Source organism: Salvelinus alpinus, chromosome 13, assembly GCF_045679555.1.
Source record: "Salvelinus alpinus chromosome 13, SLU_Salpinus.1, whole genome shotgun sequence".
Taxonomy (NCBI): Eukaryota; Metazoa; Chordata; class Actinopteri; order Salmoniformes; family Salmonidae; genus Salvelinus; species Salvelinus alpinus.
The window spans coordinates 26,537,712-26,558,369 of record NC_092098.1 but is presented as its reverse complement, the minus strand read 5'-3'; the positions used below and the strand labels follow the sequence as shown (position 1 = coordinate 26,558,369).

Genomic DNA, 20,658 nt, shown 5'->3' with positions numbered 1-20,658 from the left:
CCCAGATAAAAAAAACTTTTGGCTTCCGGTATTCAGATAGGTTGTGACGTACACCAATTAAATGCAACAGTCAAAGTGATGTTGTTAGGGCGTTCCTTTTTGGAATGAGGGGATTCGATCTGGCCCAAGTTAACCCGCTGGAAGGAGTTTAACCCGGATAAAATGTGATTGCGTTCGTTTTGGCACAGGGCTGCCTCCCGGTTGTGATCTTGGAGCACGGTTCAAAGCCCACTGCGAAGTCGGATCAAAACAAAAGTGACGCAGCCTAGGCTAGTTTAAGCACGTGGAGTAATGAGAATGATTCGGTGTTTTTATTTTTGTTATTTAACCTTTATTTAACTAGGGAAGTTTTCCAGCTATGTATGGTGTTGTCACATGCAAAAGTGATTGCTTTTGATAAAAACGCGTTACCTGTCTTCCCAATTAAAATTATTTAGAAAATTCGAACATTTATTTTATGGAAAATAGATGTTAAGTTTCTGGACGTTGCACCATGCTGCCTTGTTGACAACATCACCGAGCAGAGCAGAAGATTACTGGGGTTTTTTTTTTTAGGGTGGGCTCCTTCCTTCCCGTTCACGTCACCGAGAATGATGCACCGCGGCTCAGGTGAATAGAACTCCCTCATGGAATGTAGCAGATTGTTCAAGCACGAATGACATGATTGTTCAAGCTTTGAACATTCAAGCTTTGAACATTCAAACATGAATGACCTATTCTGACAACAGGAAAACCCCTGTTGATGTGAATTTATAATCTTACACAATTATAATATTTTAGAATAGGATCTATGATTTGTTAGATTATATTAATGAATAATGTTCTCATGTGTCTGCTTCAGAGAGTGTATAATATTATCTTATGTTAACATTTACATTGGTTCTTGTGTTAATCATACATATCGCCAGTCCATATAATAGAGGAATGTCTTTTTCTGTTTTAAGGCACATTCCATTGCTATCCTGCTGTCAACACCATTAGGAGGCCCAGTACACATTTTATATGCGTATCATGATGTCCAGGCCGAGCTGTATTGGCTGCAGGGACAGCTATGACAGAATGATTAAGAACTATGTGTCTACTGTGGCAGACCAGGGGGTTTGGTCAAGACGTTTACACAAAACAGACAGACTTGTATTAGTTTAAGGGTGTTAATTTAAATCATAAAACATTTAAATAAATAATAGGTCTCCACTATGAGACCTCCTCCGGGATACCATCTTGTGGGCTCCGGAGTCTTGCTGTATCCTGTGGGGAACAAAACCAAGCTCCCTCCGTTATCGCTGGTACTGCGCACAACTATACGGGTGTAACCTCTCTTCCCCAGTCCCCAGTCCCCACCCCCACCCCCGTGTGCTGCACCTTTTGGCAGCTTTATGGGACACATCCAGCAGGTGAGCAATCATACCCTTGATTACTCACCAACCACAATCAGCCCCAATTAGTCCTGGCCAGCGAGCCCGTTGAGACCTGGCACGTCCAGCAGAGGGAGCCATTGCTGCATGATGTAGACTCCGTCTGTCACCAGGCCTCGACTAGTCTCTCCCTGCTGACCTGCGAAATGCTACACTACTGATACACATGCTCATACAATCCATTGGGGTAGGTTGCTTTCATTCTATAGGCCTAGAGATAGGGCGCTCTAGTCTACTGCTGTAGGCTAGTACACCATTTATTATTATCATATGATAGAAATGAGTTTCATGAAAATATACAGTTATACTCTACTGTAAAACATGGAGAAACTGGAAGCTGTTGTTTGCTGTATTTTTATGACAATCCAGTCCTTTTTGTCTGATTGGTGGATGGAGATGTTTGACATTATACAGAGGAAGAGGCTCTGAGTGCGATATGTTTATTAGACAAGTCAGTATCAGGACTAGAAGGAAACAGCCAGCACAACAGCAGGCATTACGGTCACACATACACAAGTGCGCTCGCAAGCACACACACATAGGAACAGGACAGCATGCACTGAACACATATCAACCAGTTTTTCTACTATATGTCACCTGAGTGTTGGTTGCCTACATGCAAATGCTATGCAATTGTGCTTTGTTTATCTTATGACATTTTATGCAAATGAGAAATCATGGCACATTGCTGAATGTGCAATGTTTTACCATTGCTTACTGGTTTATCAAATCATATTATTTATGAAAATAAATGTATCACAAAGACATATCACAGACTTACACAGTCCAAGAATGTTAATCTTGCGATATGAAAAATGTCTTCTTTCAAGAAGAGTACCCCAAACCTTGATTAGATTATCTCAAATCTGATACACATGGCTGCATCCACCCAACTAAACACTTGAACACCAGCCAAGACATACATTTCCAGTAAATCTGAGCTGTAATGCTATTCAATAAAAACCAGAACAATTATATCACTCATGATAGAGGAGGGGGGATACATAACCAGCTGGTGGATTTGAGTGTCCTTGCCCAGAACTGAAAAAGAATGATCCTAAAATATTTATTTTGCCTGTGGGAATCATAGATCACCAATCAATAGTTTGAGAGTTTGGTTGGATTACCATAATAATGAAAAGGGTAGGAGTGACCGTAACTTTAAATAGGGAGACAATTAGACAAATCAGAGTGCTGCCTGGTGTCGGGTGAGGTAACTTTACAGGAAATATGGGAACTTTCTGTTACTACTGCTGGTATGTAGAAATACAGCAATCAGATATGCAGGGAAGTTAAAGCTCTTATCTATGAACTGGAGAGACTTCCTGCTTGTTGAGCTCAGTTAAAGTGACACATTGAAGGCTACAGTTCTAACTTATGAAAGTAATTTAGTATTAGACTAATTTGTTAGAATCCAGTGGTTGAAAAAGGTACAATTAATTAGATGATCTATTGACCACAAGACCAAGAGGCCTTTATTATTGCAATGATGTCAACGTAACAGTGGTTTGTTAACCTAGAGACAATACCTCTCTCATCATCACTCAATGCCTAGGTCTACCTCCACTGTATTCACATCCTACCATACTCTTGTCTGTACATTATGCCTTGAATCTATTCTTCCGTGCCCAGAAACCTGCTCCTTTTACTCTCTGTTCCGAACGCACTAGACGACCATTTCTTATAGCCTTTAGCCGTACCCTTATCCTACTCCTCCTCTGTTCCTCTGGAGATGTAGAGGTTAATCCAGGCCCTGCAGTGCCTAGCTCCACTCCCATTCCCCAGGCGCTCTCATTTGTTGACTTCTGTAACCGTAAAAGCCTTGGTTTCATGCATGTTAACATTAGAAGCCTCCTCCCTAAGTTTGTTTTATTCACTGCTTTAGCACACTCTGCCAAACCGGATGTCCTTGCCGTGTCTGAATCCTGGCTTAGGAAGGTCACCAAAAATCCTGAAATTTCCATCCCTAACTATAACATTTTCCGACAAGATAGAACTGCCAAAGGGGGCGGAGTTCCAATCTACTGCAGAGATAGCCTGCAGAGTTCTGTCTTACTATCCAGGCCTGTGCCCAAACAATTTGAGCTTCTAATTTAAAAATACAACTTTCCAGAAACAGGTTTCTCACCGTTGCCATCCTGGAAGAATATTGACCTCATTCCGTCAGTAGAGGATGCCTGGTTATTCTTTAAAAGTGCTTTCCTCACCATCTTAAATAAGCATGCCCCATTCAAAAAATGTAGAACCAGGAAAATATATAGTCCTTGGTTCACTCCAGACCTGACTGCCCTTGACCAGCATAAAAACATCCTGTGGCGTACTGCATTAGCATCGAATAGCCTCCGCGATATGCAACTTTTCAGGGAAGTTAGGAACCAATATACACAGACAGTTAGGAAAGCAAAGGCTAGCTTTTTCAAACAGAAATTTGCATCATGTAGCACAAACTTTAAAAAGTTCTGGGACACTGTAAAGTCCATGGAGAATAAGAGCACCTCCTCCCAGCTGCCCACTGTACTGAGGCTAAGAAACACTGTCACCACCGATAAATCCACCATAATTGAGAATTTCATAAGCATTTTTCTACGGCTGGCCATTCTTTCCACCTGGTTACCCCTACCCCGGTCAACAGCCCTGTACCCCCCACAGCAACTTTCCCAAGCCTCCCCCATTTCTCCTTCACCCAAATCCAGATAGCCAATGTCCTGAAAGAGCAGCAAAATCTGGACCCTTACAAATCAGCCGGGCTAGACAATCTGGACCCTCTCTTTCTAAAATTATCTGCCGCAATTGTTGCAACCCCTATTACTAGCCTGTTCAACCTCTTTTTCGTATTGTCTGAGAACCCCAAAGATTCGAAAGGTGCCGCGGTCATCCCCCTCTTCAAAGGGGGAGACACTCTAGACCCAAACTGTTACAGACCTATATCTATGTTGCCCTGCTTTTCTAAGGTCTTCGAAAGCCAAGTGAACAAACAGATCACCGACCATTTTCGAATCCCACCGTACCTTCTGGTTTCCGAGCTGGTCATGGGTGCACCTCAGCCACGCTCAAGGTCCTAAACGATATCATAACCGACATCGATAAGAGACGATACTGTGCAGCTGTATTCATCGACCTGGCCAGGGCTTTCGACTCTGTCAATCACCACATTCTTATCGGCAGACTCAACAGCCTTGGCTTCTCAAATGACTGCCTCGCCTGGTTCACCAACTACTTCTCAGACAGAGTTCAGTGTGTCAAATCGGAGGGCCTGTTGTACGGACCTCTGGCAGTCTCTATGGGGGTGCCACAGGGTTCAATTCTCGGGCCGACTCTTTTCTCTGTATACATCAATGATGTCGCTCTTGAGGCCTCCCGGGTGGCGCAGTGGTCTAGAGCACTGCATCGCAGTGCTATGCTGCGCCACCAGAGTCTGGGTTCGCGCCCAGGCTCTGTCGCAGCCGGCCGCGACCGGGAGGTCCGTGGGGCGACGCACAATTGGCTTAGCGTCGTCCGGGTTAGGGAGGGTTTGGCCGGTAGGGATATCCTTGTCTCATCGCGCTCCAGCGACTCCTGTGGCGGGCCGGGCGCAGTGCGCGCTAACCGAGGGGGCGGGTGCACGGTGTTTCCTCCGACACATTGGTGCGGCTGGCTTCCGGGTTGGAGGCGCGCTGTGTTAAGAAGCAGTGCGGCTAGGTTGGGTTGTGCTTCGGAGGACGCATGACTTTCGACCTTCGTCTCTCCCGAGCCCGTACGGGAGTTGTAGCGATGAGACAAGATAGTAATTACTAGCGATTGGATACCACGAAAAATTGGGGAGAAAAGGGGATAAAATTTTTAAAAAAAGAAAAAAAAAAAAATAATGATGTCGCTCTTGCTGCTGGTGATTCTCTGATCCACCTCAACGCAGACAACACCATTCTGTATAATTCTGGCCCTTCTTTGGACACTGTGTTAACTAACCTCCAGACGAGCTTCAATGCCATACAACTCTCCTGCCGTGGCCTCCAACTGCTCTTAAATGCAAGTAAAACTAAATGCATGCTCTTCAACCGATCGCTGACAACATCACTAATCAGGACGGTTCTGACTTACAATATGTGGACAACTACAAATACCTAGGTGTCTGGTTAGATTGTAAACTCTCCTTCCAGACTCACATTAAGCATCTCCAACCAAAATTAAATCTAGAATAGGCTTCCTATTTTGCAACAAAGCATCCTTCACTCATGCTGCCAAACATACCCTCGTAAAACTGACTATCCTACCGATCCTTGACTTCGGCAATGTCATTTACAAAATAGCCTCTAACACTCTACTCAGCAAATTGGATGCAGTCAATCACAGTGCCATCCGTTTTGTCACCAAAGCCCCATATACTACCCACCACTGCAACCTGTATGCTCTCGTTGGCTGGCCCTCGCTTCATATTCATCGCCAAACCCACTGGCTCCAGGTCATCTATAAGTCTTTGCTAGGTAAAGACCCGCCTTATCTCAGTTCACTGGTCACCATAGCAGCACTCACCCGTAGCACGCTCCAGCAGGTATAGTTCACTGGTCACCCCCAAAGCCAATTCCCCCTTTGGCCACCTTTCCTTCCAGTTCTCTGCTGCCAATGACTGGAACAAATTGCAAAAATCACTGAAGCTGGAGACTCATATCTCCCTGTCTAACTTTAAGCACCAGCTGTCAGAGCAGCTCACAGATCACTGCACCTGTACATAGCCCATCTGTAAATAGCACTTCATTCCCATATTGTTATTTATTTTTTGCTCCTTTGCACCCCAGTATCTCTACTTGCACATTCATCTTCTGCACATCTATCACTCCAGTGTTGAATTGCTATATTGTAATTATTTTGCCACCATGGCCTATTTATTGCCTTACCTCCCTTATCTTACCTCATTTGCACACACTGTATATCAACTTTTCTATTGTGTTATTGACTGTACGCTTGTTTATTCCATGTGTAACTCTGTGTTGTTGTTTGTGTCGCACTGCTTTGCTTTATCTTGGCCAGGTCGCAGTTGTAAATGAGAACTTGTTCTCAACTGGCCTACCTGGTTAAATAAAGGTGAACTAAAATTAAAAATTAAAAAATAGAGCTGTGCTGCTCTCTTGTGTTCGTATAGCATAATGACATTGCAGAGATGGCACATTCTGAAAACAAACACTGTACATACATACTGTATATCTATCTCTGTTTGTTTTTGATTCCAATAATCAGAAGATATAAGAGTGCATGTACAACTTTCTTCTTCATTTTTTCAAAAGTGTATGATAAAAGCCACTATGATCAATTTACTGATGGTATAATGCAAATGACATATTTATTGATTATGTCACTTTTACAAAAAAGGCATGGCATATACCACAATTGAACTGTTCTGAGGGATTGGAATGAAATCTTTAAATCAGATCACTATTGCTATAACTATATAACATTTCAACAAACAACAAATGCGTAGGACATTATTGGAAAGGAAATTATTGCACAATATACATACAGTATATTTTGAACAGATTTCACATGTCCACTCATATGTTATTTTCGAAATTGACATCACACATTAAAACCCACTTACAGTACATCAAAATAACAATAATACCATCATCAACTATTTTCTACCTTCTGACACCAAACACATGTAAATTGACTTTTGAAACACATCACACCTCGTCACATGAAAATAAATCCTCTTTACATATCCAACTTCGTATCAAAATAGCATCTGTATTTATTCCACATCTAAGATACAAATGAAACTTTCCCTCACAAATGTCATGCAATTATCATAGAAATCACTTATTTTAAGGCAATAGTAGGACAATAGTAGCAGCACCATAATAGTGACCATTGTAGAAAGGTTAGGTGGCATTGATTGTATACATATGTAGGATCTTAATTTAATCCTGCAGTAACAGGAAATGTGAATTATTATGTGGATTATAACTAATGGACATTTTTGTAGGAGTTTATATATTTTTCGTTAGGGCAAATAAAGTCTGACATTTTTCAGTGGAAATTACAAACTTTATAAGCATTTTAAAAACTCAAATACACTACAAGTTTGCATTTTCTGCTGTGCAGGAACATTCTCAGCAACAAAAGAGTCCTCAAATTAAGATCCGACATCTGTAGAGAGGTTAGGTAGCATCAAGAGGTTCTGTTATTGTATTTTAAGGCCAAGCTCACTAGCTTATTGATTGTAACAACTTGATTATAAGTATAATAGATACAACATAAAGATTCTCAGGTTGTAGGTTATCCTTTTGATATAATATAAAATTGCCCAACTTCCTGAGCGGTTATATAGAATACAGTATTAAGAACAGTGCTTAAGTGTTGTGGTTCTTCTTGGGATTGCGGTACTTTGTATTTGTCATAGATATGCTTACTTTCACTTCACAAAACTTTAAGTTTGCTTAATAAAATCTATTTAAGAATAACAGAAAATGTATTCATCACAACAATTCTTAGGATAGAAAAAGTTCACAGCTTCATTAAAAACCTAGCAGTGCCTCTAGTCACAGTGACTGTACTTTGCATAGTTAGTTGATCTTAGAACAACATATCAATATGACATCTAAAAAAGTACAGAGAGTATAAAACATTACTCTCTAATTATCAATGTGAAAGATATGATGTTCTTTTTAAGTGGTGTCATTGGGAAAACTATAAAGAATATTGTATATAGATCTAATATAATAAAGATTAACTGTAAAGAATATAGAATATTGCTGGGGCTTACAACAAACTGAAGTAAACTATACACTAACTTTGTCCTATGTTTTTTTGATAGCACCAGCTGCTAAGGTCTCTCGTCTGGTAGTTACGAACGCCTGCTGCTTCTCATAATAAGCAGCTTCGTTAATAAAAGTGGGATAGACGGTGCCAGCACCTTCGTAGCGGATGGTTGTCCCGTCAAACGTTTGGAACATAGGGTCACCAGGGTTCAACGGCTCCCAGTCACAGTCCTAAAGGAGGAATGAACAACAACAAGGAAATTCAAAGCTCAAGAGTTAGAGTTCTGCTTTTTTGAAGAAAAGTAACAAACTACTGCATCCCCACAGTTAAAGAAAACAGCCTGGGATTCTGACTGTCATTGGATACACCATCACAGGCTATTGAAATTCACTACTAAATAAATATTTGTTACCCAAGACATTAGGCCAAAAACAGACGTAACTGAAAGGAACAAAAAGTTAGAATAAGCAAATAACAATAGACATTTAAAAGCATCATAGCATTTAATAGCCCGGTTTTGTACCTGTAGATTGGGGTGCACCATGGCAATGATGTTGCCATTGGTGTCTCTGGGGTAGTCCATCTTCTCTGAAACTCTGAACACATCCACTGTACAGGGGGGAAACTCCAAGCCTACAGAATACAAACAACACACCACATCGTCCTCACTTGTTACTGTGCATGCAAAATAAAGTAAAGGACAAAACAAATAGCACTGAAGTAGTTTCCTTGCACACAAATAAAATAATCCTCAACAGTTATGAGAAATATCAATAATAATGTAGCCTATGTACAGTATGTATTTGTGTTATTTTGTAAATAAGTTTGACTATGATTGTGTGCATGACTTTTTCTTCCCTCATTGATTAATCCCCAATCATGTACAAAATAGCCCGTAGTTCCAACTGTTGTTTTGGAGGATCTCACACACAGTTTAATTTCTCAGAGCAGAAAACACAACTCAGCACCAAGGCACACAGCATTCATCAAGCCCCCACTGTGGACCCTAGAGCCAGGCCCCTGGACACCAGATTACAAAACCCTGCTGGCTCCTAATCACATGGAAACTAACCAACTTCCAACAAGTATGCCATTCAGCAGCCTAGCGGGCCTAGTGAGGGGAACGAACATGCAGACTTCAAACTTCAATTCACTCTTGGGAACTACTGCTTGTTTACAGAAAATGTGGAGGAAAGCTTGTTGCAGTGGTTGCAGTTTTGAGGTATCATGCAGCTTTTTCCCCCATTCATATTTCCATTAGTTGTCAAGCATACTTTTACATATTTTACAGCTATTATACAGATGTATGATCTTAATTTGATCACTGTTGTTGCAGGACATTTGCCCTAACTAAAAATGTATTAACCCCTACAAAAATGTCCTTTAATTATAATCCACACAATAATTCACATTTCCTGTTGCTACAGAATTATTTTTTGCTTTGAAAAACTGGTCAAATTAAGATCCTACATCTGTACAAGTTACATGATACCTCAAAGAGGCAAACACTGTCTGTCTGAAGGAACTGGAAGGGGATCTTATGAAATAGTTGAAGTGGAAGGATTACTTAAAAAAGGTTTTCATGTAAGGAGAACACGACTTGCTCACCCATGAGCAATGTCACAAAAACGGAGTCATTACAGTGATGCTGATAATGCCAGATAGGCTGAAGGGGGAGCAGAGAAGGCTTTTATACAAAACAAAAAGAGATACAAAACGACTTAGCCTATTAGACATCTCTCTAAGAAAAAAGTTTATGTTGTTGATGTTAGATGTGTATTTCTGTTTTATTATTAAAGTATTGGTAGAGTAGAGACCAATATATTCTGCAAAAAGCTTTCTCTTACAACAATTGTTTTCTTAACAAAACAAGACGGTTGGTGTCACGGATTCCCCTGGTACTGCTGCTCATTCCGTGCACCAGTTCCGGACGTCTACATCACCGGCCTCTAGGCGTCATTGAACTGTTTCATTACGCACACCTGGGGCCTGTTGCACAAAAGTAGAATTAAGACATCCGGGATAAATGACTCAGCTGAGCTCAATGAAGCCAAAACATGTGCGTCCAGGCTTAATTGGTTGCACAAAGACCAAGCCAGGATGAGCAGACACGGATTCATTAAGCCAGGTGAAACCAATCCTGGATAGGTGCGCGCTCACGGCTCACTCAAATAGACCCCGCCACAGATCACAGATTAACTGATTTACCATGGCAACTAGAGCCGCGTACTTTTCCCCGTCGGAAGCACAAATCCTCATGGAGGCATACGAGGAGGTAAAAGATATAATTAAGAAGAAAGGCAACACCGCCACAGTGATAAAGCAAAGAGAAAAAGCGTGGCAAAGTATTGCAGACCGCCTGAATGCGTAAGTAGTGCACAATTACACACTCACCGCTCCGCTGAAACATCACAATTACAATTCAAATATTTAATTCACATCTCCAAAAATGCAGTTGTACTGTAATTATGAAACGGTTAAATTTTTAATTGAAATGCACTGCAGATATGAGTGAAATTGTGTAAAGTAACTCCATCACACTGTATAAAGCTATGATAAATTTTTTGATATTTTTACTGAAAACAAGACAAAAATACCAAGTAATTTTTTGCAGTGTGACTCCATTAAATGTGTGTGTGTGTGTGTGTGTGTGTGTAGATTAAACATGAACGGGCCAAAACGGACATGGCAGCAGGTCAAAATCAAATACAAGAACATTCTGCAGAATGGTATGGTCCCTGACTAATATTTAACAAAGCACAAGCATATATTGTACCCAGAAGGTGCCTGCTCACACATTGTCTGTACTGTTTTAGCAGTGAAAAAGAATACCCACAGACAAGGCACGGGTGGTGGGTCACCAAAGGCTGACCTTACCCCAGCAGAGGACATGGCCTTGGAGCTAAATAAAGGCAGGCCCGTCTTAGAGGGGATCCCTGGGGGGAAAGAGACGAGCATAGGTTCCTCCCAAGATGCCACCCGCTTCATTCAAGGTATGTCCTTCCATCTCTACATGGGATACAACCACATTCATATTGAATCAATTTGGACTGTCTGACTTTGGTTTACCTATTGCCTTGCAGTGTCTGGCAGCACTGTGTTCCTGTTAGAGCCACCAGCACAAGCACCAGACGATGCTGATCCAGTGAGTACTCCATCAAAGGCATACTGTAGGCCTGGCATGTCTTGTCTACTAGCTTCAATATGAATCCGATTAAATGTGATAGGGTGAAGGCCCCAGTGCAGCAGCAACAGCACATGATGGAGACGATGATGAGGAGGAGACCATCTCTCTGGATTCCAGAAGGCATGAGGTATCATGTTAAGACTGTGAAAGTACTATTTACTCTACAATGGTGAGGAGTCCTCATCAAAATCAAAAAATCTAATTTATTTTACAGGACCCAGATGCTATACAGTGGGAAAACCAGCCTGGCAACATAGTGCGTATTAATAAAAGGACACCACATCCTGCCAAATTCCAGCTGCGCTAATTGTATTGTGTTCACAGAGCTCACAAGCTATCAGAAAGTTGTATGGCAACCACCTCCGGCGCCAAATAGAACTGGCAGACATAGACATTCAGTACAAGAAGAAAAAGATGGAAAATCTTGCACTGGAGTCCGAAATAAAAAAGAGGACAATTAGGAAACTGGACCTTGAAATAAAAAAACTTGAGAGGGAGGTGAGATATGCCTTCAATGTACACTGTATGCTAACTGTAACACAAATGTATTAATCATTATTTTTCTTTCCTCCCCCAGCTCCAAGAAGATGACACAGCTCAAAATAAAAATTAGGTATATTCTCGTAAAGTCAAGTGAGCCATGACATATGAGCTCTTATTGTGAGCACACAGGACGGTGGCATCTTTCTAAGGTTTTTTTTATTTTCCCAGCAATCAGTACAACCAAGTCATCGTTATAAGGCATCGCCCTCTTTTGCCCACCCCCCCAGCACCAGGTGTGGCCACTAGCCTATATGAAGGCCCAAAATTGTGTGTTCCTTTCTGCTCTGACAATGGCATGCCCATTCGTGCGAGATGTGGTGGATGAAGAAGCACTTGTGCTGAGGAGAGCCTTCAGGCGAGAAAGGGTCTTCAGGGACCGGTTGGACCCACTGGCCTTCCCTGATGACCATCTATATGAAAGATACAGGTTTTCTGCAGATGGCATCAGGTATCTATGCAGACTACTGGGTCCCAGGATTAAGCACCGCACTGCACGGAGCCATGCACTGAGTGTGGAGCAAATGGTTTGTGTGGCCTTGCGCTTTTTTGCTAGTGGAGCCTTCCTGTACTCAGTGGGGGATGCAGAACAGCTGAACAAGGCCACAATTTGCCGCACAATAAGGAGTGTGTGTCTGGCTATCAAAGCATTAGCAGATGTCTTCATCTCCTTCCCTGGCCACAGAAGACTCTGTGACATCAAAGAGGAGTTCTATAGGATTGCAGGTAAGAGGATCTACAAATTACAGGACAACTGTTAACACATAGTAGGATACTCATTACTTTGTGTGACAGGTTTCCCCAATGTCATTGGTGCAGTGGACTGCACACACATAAGGATAAAAGCCCCCTCAGGTGCCCATGAGGCCGATTTTGTGAATAGGAAATCCTTTCACAGCATTAATGTTCAGGTGAACATAACTTTTTGATATTGTCCATTGACGAACACTCTGCATTGCCAGTGATGTGCATTGATTGGTGTAATATTCCTCATCTTATGATTTCAGATGGTCTGCAATGCTGACTGTGTGATCAGCAATGTTGTGGCAAAATGGCCTGGCTCAGTCCATGACTCCAGAATCTTTCGGGCCTCTGAAATCTATCAGTGCCTATCACAAGGTAAGCCACACAACCCCTATTTATAACCATCATGGCTGTGTCAAGAATATCACTGTGTTTATGAGGTAGTAATGATGAGATTTTGTGTTGACAGGTGAATTCTCTGGTGTGTTGCTGGGAGACAGGGGGTATGGCTGCCAGCCTTTTCTCCTGACACCTTTCACAGACCCCCAGGAAGCACAGCAGGCCTACAACCATGCCCATGCCAGGACCAGGGCCAGAGTTGAAATGACCTTTGGCCTCCTGAAGGCACGCTTTCACTGCCTTCACAAATTAAGGGTCAGCCCTGTTAGGGCATGTGATATTACTGTGGCTTGTGCTGTCCTCCACAATGTGGCCTGCCTGAGGAAGGAGAGGGCCCCCAGAGTGCCACCAGCCATGGACTGGGACAATCCGGCAATCTTCCCTGATGACGACAGTGGTCGGCTGCTGAGGGACCAATATGTGTTGAATTATTTTAGTTAGTATGTGTGCTTTCAATTTTGGTTAAATATGTCCTGCGGTGGCAGAGGAATTTGGGTTTTTTTGGGTTCGTTTTTTGACGAATTTGGCCTCTTATGATGTTTGTGCGGTATACTGTGTGTAATACAAGGCTGCAGGGAGGCTACTGCATCCATTCATTTGTCTGTTCAGTTGATGTGTATGGATTTGTCCTGCATTTATTTTAGTGTGCAGACATGCAGGGTGTGTTATATACAGACCTTTGAATGTGTATGTATCATTTTGTATAATATGCTTGGATTCTGTGCTTTCCATCTTGTAGAGTCACTGTGACTTCAGTTTCGAAAGGAGCTGATGGTTTACCTGCTTTGTTTTGTCCTTATTCAATAAAGGAACATAATGTTACACATTGTGTTTTTATATTCATATGGAATGTGTATTTGTTTATATGACAGAGTACTAGGGCCACACTGAAGAAAAAGGATAAAGTCATAAATTTATGAGGCTGGTTCTTTCTGCAGAAAAGCTACATATTGTTTTTACAGTTTTGATACTTATGACAATGTGATACTTAATATTCTGGCACATCAGCATGTCTTTGTTTATGAAACCATACTGAAGTACAATTTCACGAAATGCCCCACATCTGTCATTTTAACAACTGTCCTCCTTTAAAACAACTGGTTACAATATTATGACTTGTGTTTTTTTCCCCTCTGTGGCCCTAATATTCTATCATTTTATATATAGCCTTATAGTCTATGGGAAACTGTAAATTATCTAATGATAGCAACATCATCTAAAAATCATTTTTTATCCAAAATCATTGAAATTAATGATCACAAACGTTTAAATAATAACAGTGGGTCTAGTTATATGTGATAACAATGTATAGTGAGCAGTGAAATAACTATTGGTTTCCATTTGTGGTGACTGCTGACTGACATTAGGGATGAGATTAAATAGATCCTGGAATTTAGCCTGGTCTGGAGCAGGCTAGCTCCACAGAATAAATCTCCATGGTATTTTATACCATAACATATCCTCCTGCCCCCTATCCATCTTTAGTGCAACCGGATTACGGATCAATTGAGCCAGGATCACCAAGATATCCTGGCTTAATCCCTTATCCTAGTTTTGTGCAACAGGCCCCTGGTTCCCATTTCCCCTGATTAGTAATTGTATATATGTGCCCTCTGTTTACCATTGTCTTGTGGGTTAATGTTCCCATGTCTGTTGGTTTTGTGAGTACCTGTGCTTTGTTGTTTTGGCTTTCGTGCTGCGTGTATTGTGTACTCGTTATTACGGGTCTCGTCCCTTGTATTTATTAGATGTTCAACCTCGCTCTTTTGTTTGAGTTACATCCCTGTGTTTTTGTTTACGTGTTTTGGGCTTCGTCCCCGTGCCTTTCATGGCATGTTGTATTTTTGGGTGGAGTATTAAACCCCCTATTATGTATTCCTGCGCCTGTCTCCAATCCTTTATACAACGTGACAGTGGGACATTCAAACTACCCCTTAGATATTTTGTTTTTAATACCTTATAACCATATTAATTTACCACCAGCTGATGTGTGCTGTACAAAATCTATGGAATGTTTATCTTTTATAAATGTTACACAAATGTTACAAACCTTCGTTGAAGAGCTCAATGAAGTCCAGGGCATGTTTCAGTACCACCCTCATAGACTCAAAGATGTTGCTCCTCAAAACCCCCTGAGGTTGTGGGCCAACCTCTAGACCTGAAATAAACACATTCAAAACCTTTATATACCTATACCTTTATATACCTATACCTTTATATACCTTTAATATATCCTTTAAATATGTTGTCTTCTTTAGGGACAAATTCTATTTGAATCTATTTAAACTTTGTTTATTTTTGACTCGTTTAATAATTACTATTACATTCTAAAGTAAAAAAAGTGAATAAATGCCCCCAACGTACTACAACATCTCAAATTTTTCCAAGGCTGTAAGGCTGGAATTTGCACTCACCGATGGGGTGCTTGGCCACAGAGCGTGAAGTTGAATACTTGAGTAGCGGGTGTTCAGTCAGCAGAACTGGACAACTGTCTGGAGCTATGGCATTCTGCATGACATAATTAAAGATGTCTCAGCATGTGAACAAACACACAACCTCAACACAGAACACATTATTTCCATTACAATATGGCCGCTAATAACACACTAGTCAGAAATATAACAATAAAAGGCTAAGTATGACCAATTTTCACTTAAAAGACCATAGTCAAACCAGTGTTTAATAAGTGGTTTAAACCCTCCTCTTTATACATTAGCTAACTTCCTATAGGTTCCCTCTAGTTAACTCACATGTACCATTAAGGAGCACTATGATTCAATCAATTAAATTATTCATTATTCATACAACTAACCCATAATGGGTTAGTGAGTGAGAAAGGTTATCCAAAGTGCACTACGAGGAAACACAGAACGGCGGTTTCCCTACCAGGGTTGGGCTCAATTCGAATTGACGGCTGTCAACTCAGGAAGTGATTTGAATTTAAACTTCAGACATGTTAAAACTTCTGAAATAAATAGCTTCTACTTTTCAGTTTATTGAGAAGTTATAGAAAATAAATGCAATTTTTTCAGTTACTGAATTGAAATTTTAGTTTATTTCCTGAATTGACTGCCTGAAATTGTAACTGAGCCCAAAAAGCATGTTTTATTTGAGAAAGCGAGAGGGAGTAAACACATTCTAAGTTCACCTTGATGTAATGCATCATCTGGAGGTTGAAGTGGTCCTTGGAGCTCTCCAGTATGAGCGTACAACCCATGTTGGAGGTGGTGTTGTGGAGGTCGAAGATGACATCGTAGGCCTCAGGGCTTCCTTTAGGTCCAAATATCTCATTGATCTGCTGGGCCCTCTGGACCTCGTAGGGCAGGTCATCTCCACTAGGGGCACTGTGGATACACCACTGACAGGTTAACCACTTGTTTTATTGTCACACACACCGGATAGGTGCAGTGAAATGTGTTGTTTTACAGGGTCAGACATAGTAGTATGGCGCCCCTGGAGAAAATGAGGGTTTAGTGCCTTGTTCAAGGGCACATCGGCAGATTGTCACCTTGTCGCCTCGGATATTCGAACCAGCGACCTTTCTGTTACTGGCCTAACGCGCTTTACTTTTAGTAGTTCTAACACCTGTGTAGAAACAGTGTAATTACTATAGGAGCAACATTGTATTAACAATGTGAAAATCCATTTGTGTAATAACTATACTGATAAACTATACTGAACAAAAATATAAATGCAACATGCAACAATTTCAAAGATTTTACTGAGTTACAGTTCATATAAGGAAATCAGTCAATTGAAATAAATTCATTACGCCCCTAGGATTTCACATGACTGGGTAGGAGTGCATCACTGGGGAGCCAGCCAATCAGAATGAGTTTTTCCCCAGAAAGGGGCTTTATTACAGACAGAAATTCTCCTCATCCACCTGACAGGTGCTGGGGACAATAAAAGGCCCCCTCAGACAATCCCGCAGGTAAAGAAGCCGGATGTGGAGGTCCTGGGCTGGCGTGGTTACACGTGGTCTGCGGTTGTAAGGCCGGTTGGAGGCAACTTATGGTAGAGTCATGAACATTCATTTCTCTGGCAACAGCTCTGGTGGTCATTCCTGCAGTCAGCATGCCAATTGCACGCTCCCTTAAAACTTTATCAATATGTGGCATATTTATCAATCTGCACATTTTAAAGAGGCCTTTTATTGTCCCCAGCACAAGGTGCACCTGTGTAATGATCATTTAATCAGCTTCTTGATATGCCACACCGGTCAGGTGGATGGATTATCTTGGCAAAGGAGAAATGCTCACTAACAGGGACATAAACAAATTTGTGCACAAAATTTGAGATAAGCTTTTTGTGCGTATGGAAAATGTCTGGGATTTTTTATTTCAGCTCATGAAACATGGGACCAACAGTTTACATCTTGCGTTTATATTTTTGTTCAGTGTACAATACTGTTCACCTCCTGTCTAGTAAACAATGGTCTTATATACCCCACATACTAGGCCTACATACTAAACAGCCATTTATAAGCTACCGATTATCCCTAGAAAATATGTGATTCAGAACACAGCACATGCCTTACCATAACTGAGGTTGTTAATGATTGACAGTGGAGTCCGCTACAATAAACAAATGGTGATATAAGACTTACACTTTAACCCTAATGTAAGAAGACCAACAAAACTTTCACCAGACAGCGGTAAATTGTAGCCCACAAATAATGAAAACGCCTACTCTGCTACAGGATGGATGGGAAAGCATTTTTTTCAAACATAAGGGCATTATAACAATTTTCACAATTTCAGAGTGTTATTTCGACCTCATAGTGTGGAAATATATTTTTTATTCTACAGAAAAATCACGTTTTTAACTGCGCTATCCCTTTAAGAGTACAGAAGTATGATCAGGGTCATGCATATTCATGCTCACATTCAAATGGTACGTTTCTGGATTTTGGTTAACTAATGTAGCAGGCATAAAATAAACACCTGAAACTAGATCCCCCTACATACTGGTCTTGACGAGAAGAAAAAAAAATTGTGGGGAGGTTCTCTTCTGCACTGTTGAACCAATCCAGTAAATGTGGAGGAGGAGATAAGATGGAGTGTCGCCTTGTTAACGTCCAAAAGCAGAAGTAGTGTCACAGGCTCTCTTTCTATTTCCCCTGAAAACCGGAACATCCTGTTGTTGGGGAGTCGGCAAAAGCTAACATTTTGGAGAACAAAAATATCACAAAGCATGTTATTCTTCTGACCCTCAAAAGCAGCACATTTATTTGGACCATATTCTCACAGCCTTGCAGTTCTGTTGCCTGGCTACCCAAACTCCTTGCTCCAGCCAAACACTACGCCACAGCCATGGACGTTAGTTTCTTCTCCGCAGAGTCTAGATCTGATTACCTCCTGAACGATGTCTAGAACGCAAACACATTCTAACCGTTCTGATTGGTCCCAGAAACCGATGTGTTGGGTCAGAGCCAGAACACATGTGGGTAAAGCGACATTTGGAAAATGTATCATTAGCATTGATACTCTTATTGGTTATCGATGATCCAATCGCTGATGACGTTGTTTTGTACAACACACCTCATTTTGTCGTCACCACAAACGCCTTCAATGATGACAGTCTCAGACTGAAGTATGTAGCGAACATAGAGCAGAGGAAGTCTCATCTGGCAAGCATTTCTGAGCAATTATTACAACATTTCTGAACGTCTTATGAACTAATGACTAAGCTAATCTTCAGTGATTCTTATCATGCTGCAACCTATGCTCACAAAATTGATTCACAATACCATTGGATAGCTGAAATGTTTCCTTCCTCTCCTATGCCTTTTTTAACAATTCTAAAACAACAAATGCTCTAATGCTGAACCAGCATGTTCTCCAAGCTGCCCCAATAGCATAATGGCACCTGTGCTACCCATTTTTTGTCTCTTTCTCTCCCCCCGCCCAACTCCCTTTTGACTGCATATCTAGCAATGTCCGGATAGTTAGGACTATCATGTAGCACAATAGAGACAGGTAGGTCTGTCAAAATGCAGTTATTCTCCACCCTCAGTAGGCTATAAAAGAAAAACTATGCCAGATAGATTATGAAAAATGTGTGGTTGATTGGTTAAAAGACAACTATAGGCCTACCAACCAGCTTACACCAAACACCAAAATGCCAGTATAAAACCACAAAAACATTACAGGAATGTATCTTGGAATCAGGAGTGCAGTCCATCGGCCTGATATAAATAGAAATGCTATAATTAGAATATGTCTTCAAGGAGGTAATCAGCTTAGCCTGCCTAAAAGATGTGTCAACAACATGGTAGTGTGACTAGAGGTTGTCTGCTGAGTAGATGGAATACTCCAGTGAAAAATGAGTTTATAATCTATTTGACTACATCTACAGACACCGAAGAGAAGCATTATTTCTACATTTAGACTATATTTTGAATGTTCAAAATGTGGATTCAAGTCTACCTATATCATGATAGCAAGGAGATGGAAGGTGCTTGCTTCCCATGCATACACACTGAAGTTTTCAAACTTGGCCTATTTGGCCATTGGGGCATAATGCCAAGTTAGAAGCAAAATAAATCATTACACATGTAATTTAATGAATAGGCTACTGTTGAAGAGCCTGCTGTATTATAAAACATGAACTTCTGTCAGTCCAATCCTTCTGCTGTCATGCACTTGGACCAACTCCAAGCTCATTTGTAACTCAGTCACATTCTGCTCACGTTTTGCCCAGAGGCTGGCTGAAAGTCAGCTGTGAGTCTGTGTGAGCAAAAATACAGTAACTTTGCTGTAATTGGAGCAGTTCAACTTTTTTTTTCAAGAAAATCACAAACTTCAGGATTTCCATAATAAGCTGTTCGGCAATTGCTTATAATAAGCCACAATAAACATACATCCTTAGCACCATGGGTCCACAATATATATAAAAATAAGAACATCTATAATATGGCAATTCCAGAGTTGTCTCTAGACAATATAGACTTTAGTGTATTTGGGTACTGAGAACTAAATAACACTGGACAGACAGATAAACACGACTCAACGTCAAAGGTCCCCGCTGTTTACCTGAGATTCTCGGTCGTGAACGCTCTGTTAAGATCTGTGTCCACATATCTAGTGCATTTCTCAACGGCTCTTGGGTTCGTTATGAAGGGTTTCGTCTCAACTCCCTTTCTTTGGATTTCTTTTCCATTCTGTATCCACAGATTTACAAGCGTTACGCCTGACATTTCATTTCCGTGCGTGCCTCCAAAAATAGCAACTCTTCTAGCCTCGTGAAAACAAGAGACATTGGTACTTGAAGTCATAGCGGTAGTGAAGGCTGGAATATTGAACAGTTGATACAAGCCCTCAGATGAAAGCACGAGTTTGAGGACTCGGAGAGCAGCCGCGGAAAGTTGCCAGGCTATAAAAACCACGGTTGACGTTTCTTAACCAATTGTGATATGACTGCTGTTCGGGTAGTACACTTACATAATACCGCCGCTGGACTAGTTACTGTGACCACTCACCACCGAACATAACTCCGTCGTGTTGTACATTACTTGAGAAGGTTGGGTTAAGATCCTCCCACAACAGCCTACACATACTAGGCTATCCATTATGGATTGGTTGTGATATGGTTTTACAATTTCATAAATATGATTTTCACAGTTAATCTTAAAGTTGC

General features: G+C 41.2%; 2 protein-coding genes across 13 annotated transcripts; one reads left to right on the top strand and one right to left on the bottom strand.

Moving 5' to 3' along the window:
* Nucleotides 1-6,695: 6,695 nt before the first annotated feature.
* On the bottom strand, nt 6,696-20,557 carry aspa (aspartoacylase). Its single transcript, XM_071338792.1, has 6 exons — nt 20,055-20,557; nt 16,166-16,361; nt 15,432-15,525; nt 15,068-15,175; nt 8,671-8,780; nt 6,696-8,377 (listed from the first exon to the last, which is right to left on the bottom strand). Exons 1-6 carry the CDS (start codon nt 20,294-20,296, stop codon nt 8,186-8,188), a joined length of 942 nt encoding a protein of 313 aa, XP_071194893.1. The 5' UTR covers nt 20,297-20,557; the 3' UTR covers nt 6,696-8,185.
* LOC139537465 (putative nuclease HARBI1) lies at nt 9,924-13,862 on the top strand. 12 transcript variants are annotated; one of them, XM_071338790.1, is made up of 11 exons: nt 9,926-10,514; nt 10,806-10,876; nt 10,964-11,140; nt 11,231-11,292; nt 11,375-11,461; nt 11,549-11,590; nt 11,659-11,832; nt 11,912-11,947; nt 12,046-12,600; nt 12,882-12,993; nt 13,088-13,862. In XM_071338790.1, exons 1-8 carry the CDS (start codon nt 10,357-10,359, stop codon nt 11,945-11,947), a joined length of 807 nt encoding a protein of 268 aa, XP_071194891.1. In that variant the 5' UTR covers nt 9,926-10,356; the 3' UTR covers nt 12,046-12,600; nt 12,882-12,993; nt 13,088-13,862. The 12 variants fall into 12 exon arrangements, with proteins under 12 accessions (XP_071194892.1, XP_071194890.1, XP_071194887.1 ...); XM_071338789.1 differs by having other exon boundaries at nt 9,925-10,514; nt 11,659-11,947; XM_071338786.1 differs by having other exon boundaries at nt 9,925-10,514; nt 11,659-12,600.
* Nucleotides 20,558-20,658: the final 101 nt, after the last annotated feature.